Genomic DNA, 21218 nt, shown 5'->3' with positions numbered 1-21218 from the left:
TAACAGAGTGGTTCTCAAACTTGGGCAGGCATAAGCATTTCCTGGACTTGTTTAAATAGATTGCTGGGTCCCTCCTCCAGAATTTCTGATTCAGCAGGCCTGTGATGGGGCTGAGAATGTGCGTCTCTGGCAAGTTCCCAGGAGGTGCTGATGCTACTGGCCCAGGACTCACACTTTGAGAACCACTGGTTAACTACATGTACCACAGTGCTTAGGAGCATGAAGGCTGAGTCTGAGTCCCACCTCTGCCACTCATTAGCTGTGTGACCTTGGGCAAGTGGACCTATTTGAGCCTCAGTTTTTCCTTATTTGTAAGAATGGGGATAATAACAGTATGCACCTCAGGATTGTTGTGAGGATTAAGTTAATAATGAATGCAGTGTGCATAGCACTGTCCCTGACACACTGAAAATGCTCAATAAATGTTGCCTATTATCTTGGAAAGGCTGGCACAGCATCAGGCACTAAATAAGCACTGTACCCAGCCTAAGAATTCCTTCTCAGACTTCGATAAAACCTCTTTTGAATTTGTAAGCAGTGAGAGTGAAGAGTGTCACTAAAGCATGACATTTATAATTAACAGCTTTTGAAATTAAGCCAGACTATTCAAAAGCACAACATAAAGGGCCTTTAGAAATGCCCTTCCCGATAGTATGCTGGATGTAAATGCCCAAGCGTACAAAAGCCATGTGTATTTTTAAAATTCAGGGCTGTCTATGGGGTACCTCCTTCACACCTTCCCCTGCTGCAGGATGCTGAGAATGGCAACTTGACCTCTGAGAGCTTGGAATTGCTGGAGTCACCCAGGCATCTGGGCTAATGGGTTGGCTGACACAAGCAGAGACCATCCTTCAATAATTAATTAGTTGGAGTCACGGGAAAACAAACTCCCCAGAGCAGATAAGACAAACAGCAACCTCCTCTATCCTAGTTATTTTCAAGCACCCAGCCCCCTTGTTGCTCCCTCCCAGCTCTAAGAACTTCTTCACCCAATGCAAGATCTGTATTTTCCTTCAGGGTCTGTCTGAGCAGTTATAGTGACTGACATTCCCTTGAGGAAGCCCAAGAGGAAATGTGCAGACAAGACAATTTTCAGACCTTGTCTCCCAGTCCTTCAGGGCCTGAGGCAGAATATCCAGGAATCTAGGGATGGTCTAGCCCTAATCTTGTCCCAGTAATACAGGAGACAAGGGTCATGGCCCTATCAGCCGGTGCACCACTAATCCTGGGAATGTTGTTCATTCAACGCAAAGTTGAATGAGATCATCTCTGGGAGCAGTAGGATTTAGCAAAGGCTTTGAACTGGGGTTTGTGGGGAGGTGCTGCTGCCCCTTGCAAGCCCCTCCCTTCCGCCCATTCCCTCACAGAAGAGCACCACCGCCTCCTTCCATCCAGCGGTACCCTCCCCTAATGCCCAGAAAAAGGCTGAACCCCCACCAATACCACTTCCACTGCTACCCCCAATTTCCTACACAAGCCCGCCACAGCCAGGTGATGTCTCCGCACACTCCGGATGGGGCACCACCTCTGGCAGTCCCGGCGCCCTGGCGGGCCCCTGCTCCAGCGGAAAGACAGAGCGAGAAGGGGGTGTGTGCGCAGAGAAGCTGGTGGCCCCGCACCTGGTGTTACCAGACTCCAGATGAAAACCGAGGCAGAGAGGTTCCTCAAAGGGAAGAGCCGCACGGGGTCTCCCCCCTTTTCACCATTTCTCATTGCTCAATCTCTCTCTCTGTCGGTTCTCTCCCCCTCCATCTTTCCCTCCCTCCCCCCCTCCCCACCCCGCCCGCTTTGTCTGCCTTTTTCTTCCCTCCGTCTTTTTGAACACCCTGCCTTCAGGAGCCCGGCTCGGAAGCCGCAGCGGTCAGCTCCCCGGGGCCCCCTGCCCTGCGTCCCCGCCCAGCCCCCTCCCCTGCCCGGCCCTTTCCGCTCCGGGTCTCACCCAGAAGAGCAGGTTGAAGCCGAGCAGCAGGTACTTGATGCACCGCAGGGCCCCGCCGAAGCGCCCCATGCTGCGGCCCCGGCGGCGGGATCCCGAGTCCCCAGGCCCGGACTCGGAGCTCCGGCAGCGCCGGGAGCCGGCGGGGAGGGGGCGGAGCGCGAGGGGCCTTGGGCGGGACCGGCGGGGGGCGGGGGGGCGGGGCTGGAGCCGGCACAGGGTGAGAGAGGGCCGGGGAGGACCCCGAGCCAAGAGGCTGGCGATGGGTGGGAGCGCCGCTGGGTGGGGGTCGAGCGGCCAGAAGGAGCAGGTACCCCGCTCACCTCCGGAACGAGAGGCCGCCTCCTTCCCTCCCCAGGCCGGGCGACGAGCCCCGCAGGCACCCCTCTCGCGGTGGTTATCGGAGCATCTGCGAGGAAGGAGCGTCCACTGGGGACCCGAGACTCATTTAATCAGAGCTCTGTGCAAAGACTCATTTGAGGCCTGCGGTGATGGTTGAGAATAAGGACACGGCCCTGGTGGCTATGGAAACTAGGAAGATGGCCTCGGGTAGAAGAGATAAGTAGGACCCAAAGCCGCCCAGAAGCTGGCAGTACCCGTCGCGGGACACCCGGCCCGGGGCATCCGGTCCCAGGTTGTGATTCCCCAGCGCCTTGCGAGCGCACAGGCCGCGGAAGCAGCTTCTAGGGGACCCTCCCTCGGCCCCTTCCGCGCGACTCCAACTCTTACCTTAATAGGCAAGAACTGGGAGAAGAAGGCGTGGGATGCGGCTTCCCTGCGCCCAGAAGACTGCGACCCATCCTGCTCGGCCTGGCCATTGGAGGGGAGTCAGACACTCCGGGTCCTGCTGTATTCGACTGATGGGAGAGCTTGGAAAGGAATCCAAATCCTCGGGGATTATTGTGATGTGGAAATGGGAGCAAAGGGGGGAAGGTTTTGTTTCGCTTTATTTTATTAAGTTAGGGGTCTGGTGGGGAAACCAGGCTCCCACTCCGAATGACTAAGTGTCTGCAACATGTGGTGCCAGGCAGTACGGGGGCGACAAGAAAGTGTAAAATCCAGGGAGCCTATGCATTAATTCAGTAAAACTTTAAGTGCCCGTTATAGGCCAGGGATAGTAGCAAGCCTCAGGGACTCGACAACGAGGAGACAGACAGGCCTGCTGCAACTGGCTCTGGTGGTAGAGACAGATCTATGAGCAAATTATAGCAAGGTGAGGATGTGGGGCAAGGTTCTGGTAAGCACCGCCTGCCCTCTTGGCACTGGGCAGGGAAGGCTTTGCTGAGGACAGTGGGCCTGAGCGAGTCCTGAACGAGTCTGAGCAGAAGGGAAGAGCAGACGGGGCCGCAGGTGCCAAAGCACAGGGCTGGAGAAGCCAGGGGCTCCTGGGGGGCCTGTGAGAAGGGGAGCAGCCCAAGTGGAGCAGAGGGAGGTGAGTGGAGAAGGTGCTAGGGCACAGCTTTCAGTCAGCTCACAAAAGTGCCAAGCTGTCCTGGGGCCTCAGTTTCCTCATCTGCAACATGGAGGTACTAGTACATACCTCGTGGAGTTGTGCAGGTTAATGAGTTAATATTTGTAAAGTACCTAGAACAGTGTCTGGCACAGAGTAAGTAAGTACAATATAAGGGTTAGCTATCACTGTGTTGTACTCTACCAGTCAGTTTCCACCATGTTGCCGTCTTTACCATCTGTGTCTTTGGACACTTGTTTGAATATCTCATGAATTTTAACTTATGAAAATGAAGAGAAGACAGAAAAATGAATGTGTGGATTCTGGTAATAAGTATAAGCCCCAAATAGTGAAATAGAGGCAGAGATGGAAGTCATTAGGAATGCAGAAAGAGGCACATCTTTAGTTTCAGTCAAACACTTATTGTCCTCTCTGATCTATCCAAAAAGAAAAGAACTAAAGAATAGTGTCCAGTACATGGTAGGCGTTCAGTAAATCTCTGAACTAAATGAACAACAATGCTATGATACTTTAAATATATTGTTGAATTTTATGTCTCTAAGACAAAATACATTCTCGACCCTCTGGGAACAGAACCCCTATTATAAATCTATTATTCTTTCACACTACAATTTTAGCACACATGCATTAGAGACAAAGGGTTGCCTGCCTAACGTAACAGATATAGATTTTGAGTGTAGACTTCCCCAGCCACCCACCCTCCAACAAAGCTGTGTCTTAGGGGAGCTGACCCTTGACAGGACTAGGACATCCTAACTGATAACACGTGTTCAAGAGTACATCATTATATGAAAGTAGGAGACTACATTAAATTAAATAAGGAAGTTAGCCTTTAAACTAGACATTATGCAAAGCCAGAGACAGGAGCTAAAGCAGGGCATAAGATGGTTAGACTTCTATTTTTAGTCAAATTGGGGCTGCATGGAGGATGCTTTGAAGTTAAGACTTGAGACTAATTAAGAGACTACTATTGCAGTTCAGGTAAGAAATGAGAACCTGAACCAAGACAGTGGCAATGGGTTTAGGAAGGAGGCTCAGATTTCAGAGGTATTCAAAAGCTTGATGAAAGATCAAGACAGATTGGATATAGGGATAGGAGGGGAAACAGAGGGAATGATGACTCCTGGGTTTCTTACTTGGGTGAGTAACCAGGCAGATCATGGAACCATTAACACAGATAGAGCTTATAGACGATGGAGCAGGTTTTGGGGAGAATGTTACAGATACTGTAGGTGGGCTCACCTGTCACCCAATCCTATGTCCAATTTAGAGGCTAGGAAGGTTAAGTACTTGCTTCCTGGTATCCTTTGCAGGTAGGGGTGGTAGTAGGACACAGTTCTGATTAATGGGATTTATGTGGAAGTCTGTTGGGAGGTTTCTGGAAAACCTGAAATTGTCTTGGTAAATGGTTCAGTTGTGGGACTTCCCTGGTGGTGCAGTGGTTAAGAATCTGCCTGCCAATGCAGGGGACACAGGTTTGAGCGCTCGTCCAGGAAGATCCCACATGCTGCAGAGCAACTAAGCCTGTGTGCCACAACTACTGAGCCTGTGCTCTAGAACCCGCGAGCTACAACTACTGAGCCCACGCGCCACAGCCACTAAAGTCCGTGAGCCTAGAGCCCGTGCTCCACAACAAGAAAAACCACCACAATGAGAAGCCCATGCACTGCAATGAAGGGTGGACCCTGCTCGCCGCGACTAGAGAAAGCCTGTGTGCAGCAATGAAGACCCAACGCAGCCAAAAATAATAAATAAATAAATAAATTTATTTATTTAAAAAAAAAAAGATTCAATTGTCACTGGCATTGCTTCCTTCCCTCTTTTCCTGTCTTGAACTCAGGCATGATGCCTAGAGCTGTAGAACATTTTGTGACTATGAGGAAAGGCCAAGAGAATTGCAGACCTGCCAGCCAGGATATCATTGAACTGCTGAACCAACACCAGCAGGCACCTATCTCCAGGTTTCTTGTTATGTAGGAAAAATAACCCTCATTTTGTTTGACACTTAAATTCTGTTACTTTTAGCTGATGATATTTTAACTGACATGTGAAGACAATAAATTCATGTTTAGATCTGTTGAGTTTTAAATGTGATGGGAAATCCAGATAATGTGTCCAGGAGACAAATGGAAATATGATTGAGATTCTGGGGAGAGGTTTGGACTGTAAGTTTAAGTTAAAGATTCATCAGCAAATGTTGATAATAGAAACCAGTGGTCTCCAAACTTTTGCTCACACGTTCCCTAAAAGAATTATGAAAAAATATGTTCTCCCTTGCACATTTCCCCCAATATTTTATTATGAATATTTTCAGGCATACAAAAAAGTTGAAAGAATTGAGCAGTGAACACCATATACTCACCACCTAGATTCTACTATAGCTGATTCACTTTGTTATAAAGCAGAAACTAACACACCATTGTAAAGCAATCATACTCCAATAAAGATGTTATAAAAAATATTCCAATCAGAAATTTTATCATGATTTACAAGAATCAATATCTAGTGATGTATAACATTTTTGTATATTTCTATTTTTGTGACATACTGTCGGTAAGGCATATGTCAGTCAAGCACACCCATACGTAACTTATTTCCAGTTTATTAAAAGTCATATAATTCCATCTGCATCCTCAAATTACCCTTAAGGCATTTTAGTAGCATAGTACACCCAAAAATGTAATATACCAGCATTTTTACTCATAACAAATCAGATTTAATATTATACTTTATCAGATTCAATCTTCAGTTTGTATCATTGCAGATATTATTCTAATTTAAGAAATAAGCTGCATTTAAAATTTTAAAATTCACACCAACTGTCATCTCCGTTTAGCAAATGTCTGTTTACGTCAAAGAATATAGAAAGCCTTCTTCAAGTAGCCCTTATGGTGAAAATCATAGTTTTTTGGAACTACAACAAATAGTTTGAATAAAAACGTTTGAACTTAAAAAATTTTTTTTTTACTTTAGTTACATTACTTACCTCTTCATCTGTCCATTTGTCAGCCTATCTTATTTTTTATGCATTTCCAGATGAATTTTAGACAATATATTTTACCCCTAAACTCTTCAGAATGAATAACAGTAACTAGAGTTCAAATATTTGCTTATAGTCTTTCTTTTTTTAGATAAAATTTATCTGAATGAAATGTTCACATTTTAAGCATACCTTTGATGATTTTTGACAAATACTTTTGCCTTTCTAACTCCAAACCGTATTAAGGCATAGGACATTACTATCACCACTGAAAAGTTCCCTTGTACCTTTTCCCAGTCAATCCATGACCCCACCTCTCCTAAAGAAAACTACTGTTTTGATTTTTTTTTTTACTATAGATTAGTTTTTCCTGTTACACAATATTATATAAATGGAATTGTACAGTATTTACCCTCACACGTGGTTGACATATAAAATTATTTATTATAAGTTTGAGTATATGCAAAAGATGTCATTTCTGATGTATTTCAAATTTTGACATTTTAAAAGAAAATGGTCACATCCCTCATTTTAATGCATTCAATAGAAACTAAATACCAGTGTGATCAGCTACCAACCATCATCCATTTTTTTTAATCAGATTTGATATTTGAAATGACAACATGAAATTTTTGATCAAGACTTGTAGATGATGGTATCTTCAATTTTTAAACATTCCTCATTGATGAGAAACTTAATTCAAAATTTTTTTTTTTTTTTTTTTTTTTTTTTTGCGGTATGCGGGCCTCTCACTGTTGTGGCCTCTCCTGTTGCGGAGCACAGGCTCCGGACGTGCAGGCTCAGCAGCCATGGCTCATGGGCCCAGCCGCTCCACGGCATGTGGGATCCTCCCGGACCGGGGCACGAACCCGTGTCCCCTGCATCGTCAGGTGGACTCTCAACCACTGTGCCACCAGGGAAGCCCCAAAATAATTTTTTAAATTGAGGTATAATTGACATGCAACATTATATTAATTTTGGATGTACAACATAATGATTTAACATTTGTATATATGCATCATCTATTTTAAAAAGTACGTGAAAAAGCTCCTCTTTAATATGGTGAAAGCTTTATGTCTTTCTTTCTTCTCCTTAAACTTGTATTTTATTTCACTTTTTCCATGAAGTGTAATCCCAAAGCAATGCATTTTTATGTGTGAAAGATTTTTCTTGAATGTTCTTTTATACTTGTTCAAACAAATATTATTATATGTTTAATAAAAGAAATTAATGTTTCCTTCTGAGACCATAAGGCTCTGAGTGTTAATTAATTTCTTCTAGGCTGAGTTATCATTAAAAGTATTCTTAGTATACAATTAATTAAAATAACAAATACAATATAAATAATCAATCATTAAACATAAAATATTACTGGAAATGCATCTGTTAGTGAGATTGGTGGGGTTGGGATTTTTTTCTACTAGTTCATGTATCCATGAATGAATATTCCTTATTGCTAGAACAACACAGGGCTCAGCATAAATTCCCTTAATATTTTTTATTGCTTTGATATTAATGCTAAGAAACTTTGTTTAGACAAATAAGTAGATGAGGATGGAAGGAGTTGTTATAGCAATGCCAATCAATTCTTTAAACCCCTTCTGAATTGTATGCCCCAATTCACATACTGATCTATCATCAGAAACTATTTCTAGGGGCTTCCCTGGTGGCACAGTGGTTGAGAATCTGCCTGCCAATGCAGGGGACACGGGTTCGAGCCCTGGTCTGGGAAGATCCCATATTCTGCAGAGCAACTGGGCCCGTGAGCCACAATTACTGAGCCTGCGCGTCTGGAGCCTGTGCTCCACAACAAGAGAGGCCGCGATAGCGAGAGGCCCGCGCACCGCGATGAAGAGTGACCCTTGCTTGCCACAATTAGAGAAAGCCCTCGCACAGAAACGAAGACCCAACACAGCCAAAAAATAAATAAATAAATAAATTTGAATCAAAAACTATTTCTAATGATCAATCAGCTGACAACTTTAGTGTTTCTTCAATTTTATTTAAAGCATAGTTGGAACCCTTCTAACTTACAAGAGCATTTGCTACCCATGTTATAGTCATTCACTATATTAATGTCATTGTTAGTGGTCTCAGTACCTAAGGAATTTTTCAAGTTGCTGGCCAAAAGATTTTTATATAAGCTCAGGAGAAATGTACTGTAATAGGATTTCAGATGAGTGAGAGGTAGCTTGTGAGGGAAGACACCTTGATCACAGGCATATTCTCAGGCAGATTGATTCTAGGAAGGAATACACGTGGAAATTGAGGATCTGGAAAATTGATTCTTTTAGAACTAATCACGTGGGAGTACCCTCTGGAAAGATTTCTTACATTGCCGTTATATGCATGACCCGGAGATAGAAGGCTGTTTTAGGCCACGAGGATGGATGATAAGGCCAGGGAGAATGTGAAAAGTGTTGAGAACAGAAACTTAAGAACAACAGCAATTTAGGAAGTGGGCAGAGATGTAGACTCAAAGTAGACTGGGAAGAAATGACCAGAGAGGTAAGAGAAAACTCAGAGGAAAGTGATGTCACAGAGGCCGAGGGAGAAAAGAGCTTCTGAGGAGGCAATGGCCACCGTACAAATACCTCAGCAATAATAGGTGGATTATAGTTCACTGGAATTGGTATTATGGTAATTTAGGGCCTTGACAACTGGTGTAAGAGCTATTTCAGAATAGCAGAGGCGGCTGTGCTGGAGCCAGACTGCAGTTTAGGAGTGAAAGCAGAGTGGGGAGCTCACTATGATTGCTCTTTCAGGAAGCTTAGCTAAAGGGATGGAGCAAGATGAAGGGGAAGCAAGTTTTCCTTTTTTCTTTCCTTCCTTCCTTGATGGGAAAGATCTGGACATGTTCTTAGTCCTTGAGGAAGGTGTCTATGGAGAAAGAAAGGTTGAACAAGAAGTAAAGCAAGGGCAGAGTCTCGGAAGAAATAGAAGTTGGCTGAGAGCCAGAGCGCTGGTGGGGATTTACATCTGGAGACAGGAGAAAATAGGTAAGCGTGGAGTTGTAGAAAGATTTTGTCTTCTGTATCTCCTAATCCCAATATTTGAACTGTCATCTGATTTTGCTGGCTGTGGAATATGCTGCTTGGAATTTTGTGTCTCGCCTCCTTGTGTATTGTGTGATTTCTTTCTTCTTTCTGTTCTTGCTGTAAGCTGCTCATTTTCCTTGGAAAATTGTCGAGATTCTTTGAGTCCTCAGTTGAGGTTTTGTTCCCCCAGAGAGGGTATACTTTGACTTCTGCAAATCATCTTAAGGCACTACCACAGAGTATTAATTCAGATAACAAGTGTATTTACAGGCTGGCTTTACAAGTTCCCTGGGGAGATTTCCTCCTACTCACCATGATCAAAATAAGTACATAGCCTTTTGCATGATGGGGTTTTTCCCTATCTACTCGTACCTTGAAGGTGTAGCCCTTGGGAGGGGGCACGAGGTTTGGGTGGGGTCTCCTAATAGACTCCTTACCTTAGTGGGATCTCAGGCTTTACTTCATGAACCCCAAGCCTTTGCAACTGTTGAAACAGAAACTCGGGGCCAAAGCTGGTCTTGGTAGCTGCTTACTTCCTCGGGTTCTTGCTTTCACTTCATTTTGGCCGTTGTAGATTCCCTTCCTTTTGTGCTAGCTAAGCAATGTGTTTTTTAAAAGATGCTTAAATATTTTCTCCAGTGCTTAGTTTCAATGGAGAAGGTAGTTCAGGATATCAAGTCTGCCCTAGTGCTGGAAAAAGAAGCCCAATGTGCCCACTGTTGATTTTGGTTTTGATAAGCAGGACATGAGCAGTGTTTTGACTGCTGGGTTTGCAGCATATTAATCCTGTTGCTATGCAGTTGTTACTGGAAAATAGTCTGTGGGCTCAGGGTTTCTAAACCAACCATGTCTGGATACCTAGAGAAGGAAGGAAGGTGAGGGCTTTGGTTTGCTAATTACAAACTATCTCCATGGTCACAGGGTACTGAGCTCTCCTCTCACAATGTTTTCCCAGCAGCATTCAGGCAGCTATGGCTTCCTCTCATTATTTTTCAGCTTCTGGTGTTTGCTGGTGAGAGGAAGGCATGCATACGTGCTTGTGCAGGCATGTGTGAAGCAAGAGAGGACTCTGAAACAGGCGAAGGGGGCAAACTCAAAGGATAATTGATTGTTTCCATAGCACAACCTTAGGAGTAGGGAATAACATACTCATTTTAATTTTCACTTTTATAGGGGGATGGAGGAAGGAGAGGAACATAACCAATTCAGGTATAAGTTCTAAGTCTGAATGTTTATTGTATCTTCTAGATGATCCTCATTTGAATCATCTGAATTAGGAAATTAATTAATTAAAATTTACCAAATAATCATCTGGTATTATTTTAATGTGACTTTTCTTTTTGTTTCTAAGTTTCAGCAGAAGTCCCAAAATACTGAGGGCAAAGTCATAGGTACTTAAGGACCCTTACATTCTAAAGCAAAATGAAAGATTATCTGCATAGGCAGGGTTCTCTAGAGAAAGAGAACCAACAGGATGTATGTGTATATATATTATAAGGAGTTGGTGCATGTCATTTGGAGGCTGAGAAGTCCCAAGATCTGCAGTGCTCAGGCTGGAGACCCCGGAGAGCCAATGGTGTAGGTCCAGTCCAAAAGCTGGTAGGCCCAAGATCCAAGAAGATCTGATTGTTTCAGTTGGCATCTGAAGGCAGGAAAAGACCACACAGCTCAAGGAAGTCAGGCAGGAGGAGTTCCCTCTTACTCAAACTTTTTGTTCTATTTTGGTCTTCAACTGATTATACGAGGCCTGCCCACATTAGGGAGGCAACCTGCTCTACTCAGTCTACCAATCAAATGTTAATCTGAACATAGACACCTCCTCACAGACACATCCAAAATAATAATCACCACACTATGTAGGACTTGCAAAAAGATGGAATGAAACCTGGTTCTGCCACCCAAGGGCATCCCTTATCATCTTGGCTAAGAGAAGGCTAAGAGTACATTGACAGATTGAAAAGAGAGGGTCAGTTGCACTCCACCAAGGAGAGCAGTGAGGGAGGGGATGCTTTCCTTCCCCAACTTCAAGTCAGCTGTAAGAGGCTTCAAGTAAACCCCTGGAGGGCTTGATGTCTGTCCCCTGGAGTTTGGGGAACAGAAGAACTGCTCCTTGACTCATGATAGGGCTACAATGAGAATGACAGGACCTAATGACACAAGTGTTTCCAGTGGACCAGACATGGGCCCTTTGGAGAGACCTGGACTTGGGATGTCCTAAAAGAGACCTTGTGCAAGAGGAGTTCCCAGCAGAGGTGGGGACAGTTAGAAGCCAGGGGCTTAAGGGATATTCATGATTGCATGGCTGGAAGGGGCCTTACCCAAATCAAGAGAGCTAAATATGGGGAGGGGGCTTCAGAGACCTTGCAAAGTAGCCCTTGAGAGAAAGCAACTAATGTGGACATGTGCTACCTCTAGGGGTCAAGTAAGACCTTCTTTCTTTTGCTTGCTTTGGGTACTTGACCCTGGAGAGTGGGGGCGGGGGGAGGATGGGGTAAAGAAATGGGAGTTACCGCAGTCTCTTCCCTTCAGGCTTCTTAGTCTCAGATAGGCCCAGGCTAGGGCTGGGGGAAGTCTTAGATGGAATGAGGAGCTGGAGATTTGAATTATTCTGGACTGGGACTCTTATTAACTGGAAGGGACCAGGAAAGCTTTGGGAACTGCCTGAGAGTTCATGCAGGGGTGGCAAAGGTGAGTGCTGCAGAGCAGATTTCCTGGGTACGTGGTGAGAAAGGACAAAGTTGCTTGTTTGCACCCTTCTGAGGGTGGAATGATACCTTCAGTGTCCTGAAAAAAGTAACTGCCATTCTAGGAATTTGTAGGCAGCAAAAATAACCTTCAAGACTACAAGAAACAAAAATATTTTCAGGCCAATAGAAATAGTCTTTGCCACCAAAAGACCTGCATTAAAGAAAATACTACAAAATGTATTTCAGGGGCGTCCCTGATGGTGCAGTGGTTAAGAGTCCGCCAGCCCTGAAGGCGGGGGACATGGGTTTGAGCCCTGGACCAGGAAGATCCCACATGCTGCGGAGCAACTAAGCCCATGCGCCATAACTACTGAGCCTGTGCTCTAGAGCCCGCAAGCCACAACTACTGAGCCCGTGAGCCACAACTACTGAGCCCACGTGCCACAACTACTGAAGGCTGCGCACCTAGAGCCTGTGCTCCACAACAAGAGAAACCACTGCAATAAGAAGCCCATGCATCGTAACGAAGAGTAGCCCCCACTCACCACAACTAGAGAAAGCTGTCGCATGGCAACGAAGACCCAATGCAGCCAATAAATAAATAAATAAATAAAAATGTATTTCAGGCAGAAGGAAAATGGTCCCAGCTGGACAGTCAGAGATGCTAGGAGAAATGAAGAGCAAAGAAAACAGAAAATATATGGGTACAGTAAGTCTCTTACATATGAACATTCAAGTTGCGAACTTTCAAAGATGCAAACGTGCCCCTGTATGCCAGCTGTTGTACTGTACTACTATACTTTTCAAGGTACTGTACCATAAGATTAAAAATGTTTTATTTATCTTTTGTGTTTTTTTAATGTATTATTTGTGTGAAAAGTATTATAAACCTATTATAGTACAGTACCATATAGCCGATTGTGTTAGTTGGGTACCTAGGCTTACTTCGTTTTACTTATGAACAAATTGGACTTACAAACGTGCTCTCGGAATGGAGCTCGTTCGTATGTAGGGGCTTACTGTATATCTGAATAAATAGGCAACCACAGTTTTCCCACTAAACATGGAATGCAAGTTTAATCAGTTTAAAAATAATATTAAAGGAGGGTTGACAGGGGAACTCTTGAGGCAAATGACGCTTGGTTTACTTTTACGGTATCTGGTAGTTTAGTGATGTTAAATGGTGAAGACATGAGGGAACTAACTAGAAAGCCTTTTAAGATTCTTTTAAGGAGAACATAAGAGTTGGAAGGGACCCTAAAGATCAATCATTCTAATCTCCTCATTATACAGCTGGGGAAACTGAGGTCCAGGGAGGTCATGGGGTTTGTTGGTGGTTAAGGTAAGGCCAGATCCCAGGTGCCCAGATTTCTCACCAAGGTGCTTTCAACTCATAAATGCCCACTGTCTTAGGTGTGTATCTTGAAATACTTCCATCTTCGTGCACTCACATTATCACTTTATCCATAATGAATCCCATTTGGCCATGTTTCTTCTTCTTCACCCAACTTCTAAAGACTTTTTAGGAATTTAGAAGCAAAACTTTACTGTCATTTACAAACATGGAAAATTCATGGGGCAGTCCATGTTCAAGCTAGCTACGCAAGAACTACATGAGACCCATCCAGTCACAGAGTTTTTGATGGGAATAATGTAAATAACAGACTTTATTGAGCATGTAATGTGTAGAGCTCTATTCTAAGCTCATTACAGTTATTAACTCAGTTAATTCTTAAGACAACTGTATGAGTTATTACCATTTTAAAAATGAGGAAACTGAGGTACAGAGGAGTTAAGTAACATTCCCAAGATAAACAGTGACAATGTTTGGTTTCAAATCCCAGAGGTCTGGCTAGAGAGCTTACATTCTTACCCTTGCATTGGTCATTCACCAATGTTGAGTACCTATTATGTGCCAGGCACTGCGCTAGGCACTGGGGATATTGAATAAGATACCTGCTTATGGGAGCTAATGGGCCAAAGGAAACAACAGTCTTTTAAAGGAGAAATTCTAATATCATTGACAAGTGCTTCAGTAAAAGGGGAGAGGAAAGGGTAAGCTGGGATGAATTGAAAGCGTGGCATGGACATACATACACTACCAAATGTAAAATAGATAGCTAGTGGGAAGCAGCCACATAGCACAGGGAGATCAGCTCAGTGCTTTGTGACCACCTAGAGGGATGGGATAGGGAGGGTGGGAGGGAGACGCAAGAGGGAGGAGATATGGGGATATATGTATACATATAGCTGATTCACTTTGTTATAAAGCAGAAACTAACACACCATTGTAAAGCAATTATACTCCAATAAAGATGTTTAAAAAAATGTATAGAATGATTTGGGAACACAGAGGAGAGCTAGGAAAGGCTTCAAGGAAGAGAGGCCATTTTAGCTAACACTTGAGGACTGAGTCAGAGTTTGGTAGAGAGGAAGTACGTTTCATGGGCTGCTGGTAGGGAGACTAGACAAAGAGACAGCAAGGAGTTTGGTGTGGCTAGAGACTGACTGTGTGGCTGGGAGGAGAGCGGGGAGATAGCAGAGTGGATAAAATGACATTTGGGGCCAAATTGTGAAGGACATTTTCTCTTTATGTCTGCTAAGTTATTGGAACTTTATTTTGTGAGAAGCAGGAGAATGACGTCAGATTTGCGTTTTCCCAAAGAGAAGACTGAATAGTGAGGGGGGATACATTCATTCAATAAGTGTTAACTGAGCCAGACCCTCTGTAAAATGACCAGCTACGGTCTCAGAAAGCCTGCAGATGTTCTGAAAGAGGAGAAGGCGTCTACCCAAACCTCCTATTTCAAGACCAACACTGAGTCCTAAGTGAGAAGTACCCAGTGCTCTAAGTGCAGTGAGGGTTCAGAGAGGCGAGACAGCCTTCAGGCCGGGAGAGTCGGGGGAAGGCCTCAGCAGTGGGGGGCATCGGAGGGCTGGGCTTTAAGTGATTAACGTGATTTGAAAGGCAGAGACGGGTGGTGGGACAAACATGGGCGTGGGCAGTGTGTGCAGGGAAAGGTGAACTGTCCATTTTGGCCGGAGTGCAAGGTACGTGAAGGGCGCCTGGTGGGAGCCACGGGCAGGCCTTGAATCATGTTTCCCAAAGTGTGGTGCCACGAGGGGATTCACAAGATGATTTCTGGTGGTACATGATGGGCATTTTAAAGTTAGGTGTTTATATTCATGTACATTGAAAATATGTAAACAGTAATTACAATATTGCTTACAGCGATGCAAAGGAAATGAGGCAATTTAATCAATATTCAGGAAGTAATAATATAGATGGTACATTGATATGACAGAATCATCAAGGAAATAAAGAGTTGGGAAAATTGGGCTAAGGAGTTTGGAATGATTTAGGAGGGTAGGTGCACCAGAGTGGTAATTCAATAGAAAGATCAATCTGAGAGCTGGTGTGAAGTGGATTAAATTGGAAAAAGAGATCTGAGCTGGAGAGATCAGTAAGGAAATGATCAGAGTGCTTCAGTAATAAGAGTTTCCTCTTTCAGGAGCCTGTGCTGCTCAAGTTCTTATCGTAAATTCATCGGATGGCGGCACATGGAAGCCGCACGTGCTGTCAGAAGCGGCCACGGTCTCTCCTACCGCCTTTCTGCAAGAGAGGCATCTCTTGGTTTTGGCAGTGGTGTTTTGAAGATTTGACAGATTACACATCACAGTTTCATCTCTGAGCTCCTTTCCTTGGAATCATTGCCACTCTTTTTGCACCAAGAAGTTCATCTAATGCGATGGAAGAAGTCTGTGAAAGAGGGGAAAAAACAAGTCTTTCAGAAACTGTCAGGCCAATGCCTCAAAACTGCACAAGAACCTTGAGCTCTACTCCAAGGAAGCAAAAGAGCACGAAGGCAAACCAAGGCTTCCCGTCCTGCCCCGGTGTCCAACTCTTGTGCAATTTTTATCTTTAGGCCTTTTGCAATGTCTTCCTAAGACACTGCAACCCACATTTGAAATGTTCTTCCTGTGAGAAATTATGCGTTGAATTTACACATTTTGAGCAAAGCTTGCTTGTCCGGGAAGGAAACCACAATGTCATCCTAACAGACAGATCTGTAGTAGCAGGGGAAGTGGCTCTACCCATATTGGGTGCTTCCTGCCTGCAGGTCTGTCAGCAGGTGTCATGACATATTTTCCTTTTGTCCTGCACACCAGGGGTCTCATCAATAGGTAATGCTTGTCTCTTCCTTCGCTCTCCAAAGCAGAGGAGCCTGTCAGAGGCAGAGGAACATGCTTATACGTAAGTATTGGTAGAATGAATATATTTCTTCTCAGTTTCCTCTGCCACCTCTCACTATGCTTGGTGGCTTATTTGTTTAGTGGTTACCTTATCTCTCTGAATGCTGCAGATAACTCAGAGAATGAGGCCTGGGGGAGGGCTATGTGACGTGTGACCTGATATGAGTTGCCATCTGGTAGCTCCTTTCTCTATGTCCCATCTCCCAAGCCTCCTATACGGTCCACACCCTTGACACGATGCTGTCTGAGTTTGTTTCCTGGGCAAAACCGTAGGAATCCAGTTTGTCCTTAATGATCCTCCTGCCTTTCTTTCAGAATCTGTAGTAGGTCTCTGATTTTCTTTTCCAGAATCCTTTCCCACTTCTTTGGGAATGTCACCACATTTTTTGGTGATTTTCCTTTGGGGAACACTCGTCCCTCCTTGGAAGCTGTTTTATCGAGAGACTGCCAGTCTAGGTGTATTGTCCTGTGGACAAGCTGAGCCCATGAGAGTTGGGCAGATTCGTTCTGATGGTGGTGACCATCCCTTAGCCCCCACTGCCTGCATCTGTGGCACTTCCTTGGTTCCTGTCCTTTTCAAGGCTCGGTTGTTCAGCCTTTCCTTTGATGTTACAATATCTGCTTCCAATAAATTAGTTTTCTTCTGAAGTAAATCAGACTGTTACTGTTGTTTAAGATCAAAGAACCCTGAAAAGGCCATTCCCTGCTCCCTTTTCTCAGTGCTCTTCTAGCTCCCCCTCTGCTTAAAGCGCTGTTGTGGCTGCACACTTTTGTTAGACCAAGACCCAGAACCCACAGCCTGCAGACCCAGCCTGTCCCACTCTTGGTGGCCTCTCCGCCCACCTTCTCCATCACTCTCTCTGCTGCCTGGTTCACTGTCTTCCCTTATCTTGAGTGTTCCATGCACTATCATGTGGGGAATTCACACACGCTATTCTCTGCCTGCCCGGCTCCTGGAGTTGGCCTTCCCATGCCCTTCCCAACTCATGGCCAGGTTTACTGCTTAGGTGCTCTCTCAACACACCTGGTACTTCCCTATCATAACACTTATCTCAATTTGTACACGTATACACATATATCTACTTGTGTTTTATGTGATCATTATTTGTCTCCTTCACCAGGTGACAAGCTCCATGAGGATAGGAACTATGTTTTTGTTCCTGACTGTATGCTGCTAACACAGCACCTGCTATATGGTAAGAGTCCAAAACATTTTTGTGGAATGAATACATAAGAAAACGTACAACCTGACCTGTCCAAAACATTTTTGTGGAATGAATACATAAGAAAACGTACAACCTGACCTGAAAACCTGAAAACGTACAACCTGAAAACGTACAACGTACATCTCAGGTTGTCAGACAACCTGAGATGTGAACTGTGCTCCCGGCCTTCCTCTCATCGGGGTTTCTGAGTTTCATCTGTCCTCTTTAGGGCTCCGATCTGCACTGGGCAATGGTGGATGCAGTGGTTCAATCAAACACATAAACATAGTTTCTGCTAACAAGCTTTCCCACAGCTCACCTTTCTCCAATATTCTCTCATACCCCTGCCTAATGTCCACCTTATACCACCGGATTGTATTCTCCTTTGGAGGCTCATTTCATGGGAGGATTATTATACCCATGAAGGCAGGAACTAGGGGTATAAAGACTAATTCTTTTTCTGGTTCTGCCCAAGTAGTTGGGTGGACATTAGCTGGTTCATTTAACCACACTGAACCTTAGTTTCCTCATCTTTAAAATGGGGATAATACCTGTTCTACTATATCATACAGTCAGTCATCTCTTGGTGTCCACGGGAGAATGGTTCCATCCCCTCCCCACTTCCCACATCTACCAAAATACAAGATGCTCAAGTCCCTTATGTAGAATGGCATAGTATTTGGATACAACCTCCCACGTCCTCCCTTATATTTTATATCATCTCTACTTATGATACTAATACAATGTAAATAGTTGCCCATGGGGCAAATTCAAATTTTGCCTTTTGGAACTTTCTAGAATTTTTTCCCCTGAATGTTTCTGATTTGTGTTTGGTTGAACCCACAGATAGGAAGGGCTGACTACCTGGTGGTGGTGAGGAAGAGATGATGAATGTCAAAGTACTTGGGAAAACTGCTCAATGGATATAAAGTGTAAGAAATATTATCACCTCCATTTGGCACACTCCAAATACTACAATGCCTTAATCTCTCTGCCCTTATTTCATCTAGTAAGTGAAATAAGATGTGCTACTAGTTACCACTGAGTACCTACCAATAGCCAGGCATGGAGTAAAAGGCTTCATATATAGGACCCCATTTCATCCTCACAAGGCTATGAGGCAGACATTAGTTTTCATCATTTGACTGGGGAGAAAACTCAGGCTGAGAGAGGTTAAGCAATTTATTCAAGGTCACACAACTTACAAGTTGGGGAACTACGGTTCAAATCTGAGCCTACTGACTCCAAGGCCAGTGCTCTTCACCAGGACCCACAGGGCCTCCCCTGCAAATCCCTCAGGTGGCCAAAAACAGGCCCCACTTTGCTAAGTGCCCCCATGCTCTGGGCACTGTGCTGGCTGATAGACATCCTTCCTTTCCCTTTATGTTTACACTATCATCATCATTTCACAGGTGAGGAAGCAGAAGCTTAGAGAGCGAACCTGGACTTCCGCTCCTGGGTAGGACAGAGAGAGTTGCAACAGACCACCACCACTACCACTGCAATAACACAGTAACAAGAAGAAAACTGGGTAAGTTGTCAGAGTCATGTACTGAAACAATGGAGACCAGTGGAAGCAATGAGCAGGAGGCGAACTAAACTAGAGAAGGAGCCTTTCCTAGGCCAGCTGATCCACACTCATTTTCTTCCCTGGGGGCATTTGCCTATTCTGAGCATGGGTGTGGACTTGACCTGAGCAGAGCAGACTCCACAGAGGGAAAGAAAAACCACAGAGGTTGTGGCCATCTTGAGGGGCTGCTATGACAGATGAGAAACCACAAAGGCCAGGCTGGTTTTCCCCATGGGATGTTGGCTGAGCTCTGGAGAAGCTGATAAGAGGGCTCAATAAGCCGGGAGCTAAATCTGGGACTGATTTGCCTGCATCACAGGCCAGTTTTGTTTTGAGTTTCTTTTCTGGGGCCCGTGGGGCCCAAAGGATCCTTTGCACTTCTTTCCTTTGGCATCTGTATTCCTCTGCACCAATCCTGTCTAGATTTTCTGCGACAGGTAGTTTTTCGGAGACATTGGCGCCCCCTGCTGTCAGAGAGCAGCTCTGCAAGGACTTGGAGCCTGCCCTTAGCATCTTCTGTCCTGATAACCATTCTCCCAAGAATCAGGGGTTTAACCTCGATGATCATTTCCAAAGTCTGAGATTTTGTCTCACTGGTCTCCCTTGAGTGCTGACTGTCTAGACTGGTAGATGCCTGTGGCTGTCACTTCCTCGTCTGTAAAACAGAGTCAACGGTGACCACTTCCCAGGTTGGTTGTGTATTAAGGAAGGCACTGGATAAAGTTCTTAACGTTGTCTGGTATACAATTAGTGCCTGGTAAACAGTAATAATAGCAGTGGTGTTTGCTAAGGCTGCCTTAGGTTCTTCTCAAAGCTCCTCAAAGCACGCAGCCCCAGCTGTCACTCTCAGTGCTGGTGAGAGCTGCTCTGACTCTGGATGTTCCGGGACGTTCAGATGTTCTCAGCCCTCCTTGCAGTAGGACACCAAGGACCTGGAGGCTGGTGCCCAAAACCAGGAACAGGAAGGCCTGAGCTGCGGCAAGGTGAGTGCCAGGCAGTTCCCCTGACTTCAGCCTCCAGTCTGTTAGCTGGGTAGCCTTGGCAATTCTCAAGCCTCAGGCCTGTGGGAGCTGAGGTTGCTAAAACTGTCTCTGAAAAACTGCCTTTCTCGAGGGAGACGCAAGAGAGAAGAGATATGGGAACATATGTATATATATAACTGATTCATTTTGTTGTAAAGCAGAAACTAACACACCATTGTAAAGCAATTATACTCCAATAAAGATGTTAAAAAAAAAAAAAAACTGCCTTTCTGAAGGTTGCACCTTGGTCCCCTCTTAGAAGATGAAACCTCCGACTTCCCTGACGTCTGAGTTGACTTCGCAGGGAGATCAGGCCTTCAGAGTCTGTGGCTTCAGCTCTGGTTCACGCCGTTTCCTGTTTTTCAGTTTCTCCGCTCTCAAGTTCCCGTGTACCAGTACCCCTCATAGCGTGGGTCTCACGGAGGTTTCTTTCCTGGCAACAAAGAAGACTTCGCATCACTCTTCATTTTGAAAGCGCACACCTTCCCTTCGGCACCCATCTCCGTTCCCTAGATCTTGGCACCACCTCCCCCGAGGCCCCGCCCCTGACCCGCCCGCTCCCAGGGTGCTTTGCGTCAGCTCTGGTTGAGCGGACGAGTGGACGCAGCTGGCTGCGAAGTCGCGGGACTTGTTTTTCTGGATCTCACCGGGCCCACGACCCAGGGACAGGGACGCAGCCAGCAGCAGCCTGCAGGGGCGGTCAGAATCTGAGGTATTCCAGATAACCTGGGCACTGCCGGGCAGCCCCCTGCTGACTCTGAGCCACTCTTTATTTTCTGCCTTCTCAGCATTTTGACGCTATGACTTTTAAATTTCTGCCTGTTCACACATTGCCACATATATGGACTTAGGTTTGGGCCTTGTGATTTTGTTGAGTTCTAGAGTTGCCAGATACAAGATATCTAGTTAAATTTAAATTTCAGATAGAGAAGGAATCCTTTTTTTTAAAGTTTAAGTATGTCCTACATATTGCACAGGAAATACACTAACAAAAGTTTACTTGGGCTTCCCTGGTGGCGCAGTGGTTGAGAGTCCGCCTGCCGATGCAGGGTACA

At 45.0% G+C, this 21218-nt stretch overlaps 1 protein-coding gene across 2 annotated transcripts in view; it reads right to left on the bottom strand.

Moving 5' to 3' along the window:
• The window catches only part of TSPAN2 (tetraspanin 2), a 41062-nt gene extending 38976 nt beyond the window's left edge, over positions 1 to 2086 (bottom strand). For both annotated transcript variants that reach the window (XM_004263232.3, XM_049710645.1), the window contains exon 1: positions 1940 to 2086. In XM_004263232.3, coding sequence (XP_004263280.1) covers positions 1940 to 2008 — 69 coding nt within the window. In that variant the 5' untranslated portion in view covers positions 2009 to 2086. The remainder of the gene's footprint in view (positions 1 to 1939) is intronic.
• Between the last annotated feature and the right edge of the window lie 19132 nt (positions 2087 to 21218).

The sequence above is a fragment of the Orcinus orca genome, chromosome 1 (genome assembly GCF_937001465.1).
Source record: "Orcinus orca chromosome 1, mOrcOrc1.1, whole genome shotgun sequence".
Classification (NCBI taxonomy): Eukaryota; Metazoa; Chordata; class Mammalia; order Artiodactyla; family Delphinidae; genus Orcinus; species Orcinus orca.
Note: the sequence above shows the minus strand (reverse complement) of the source record. Positions and strands in the feature narration are given on the sequence as shown.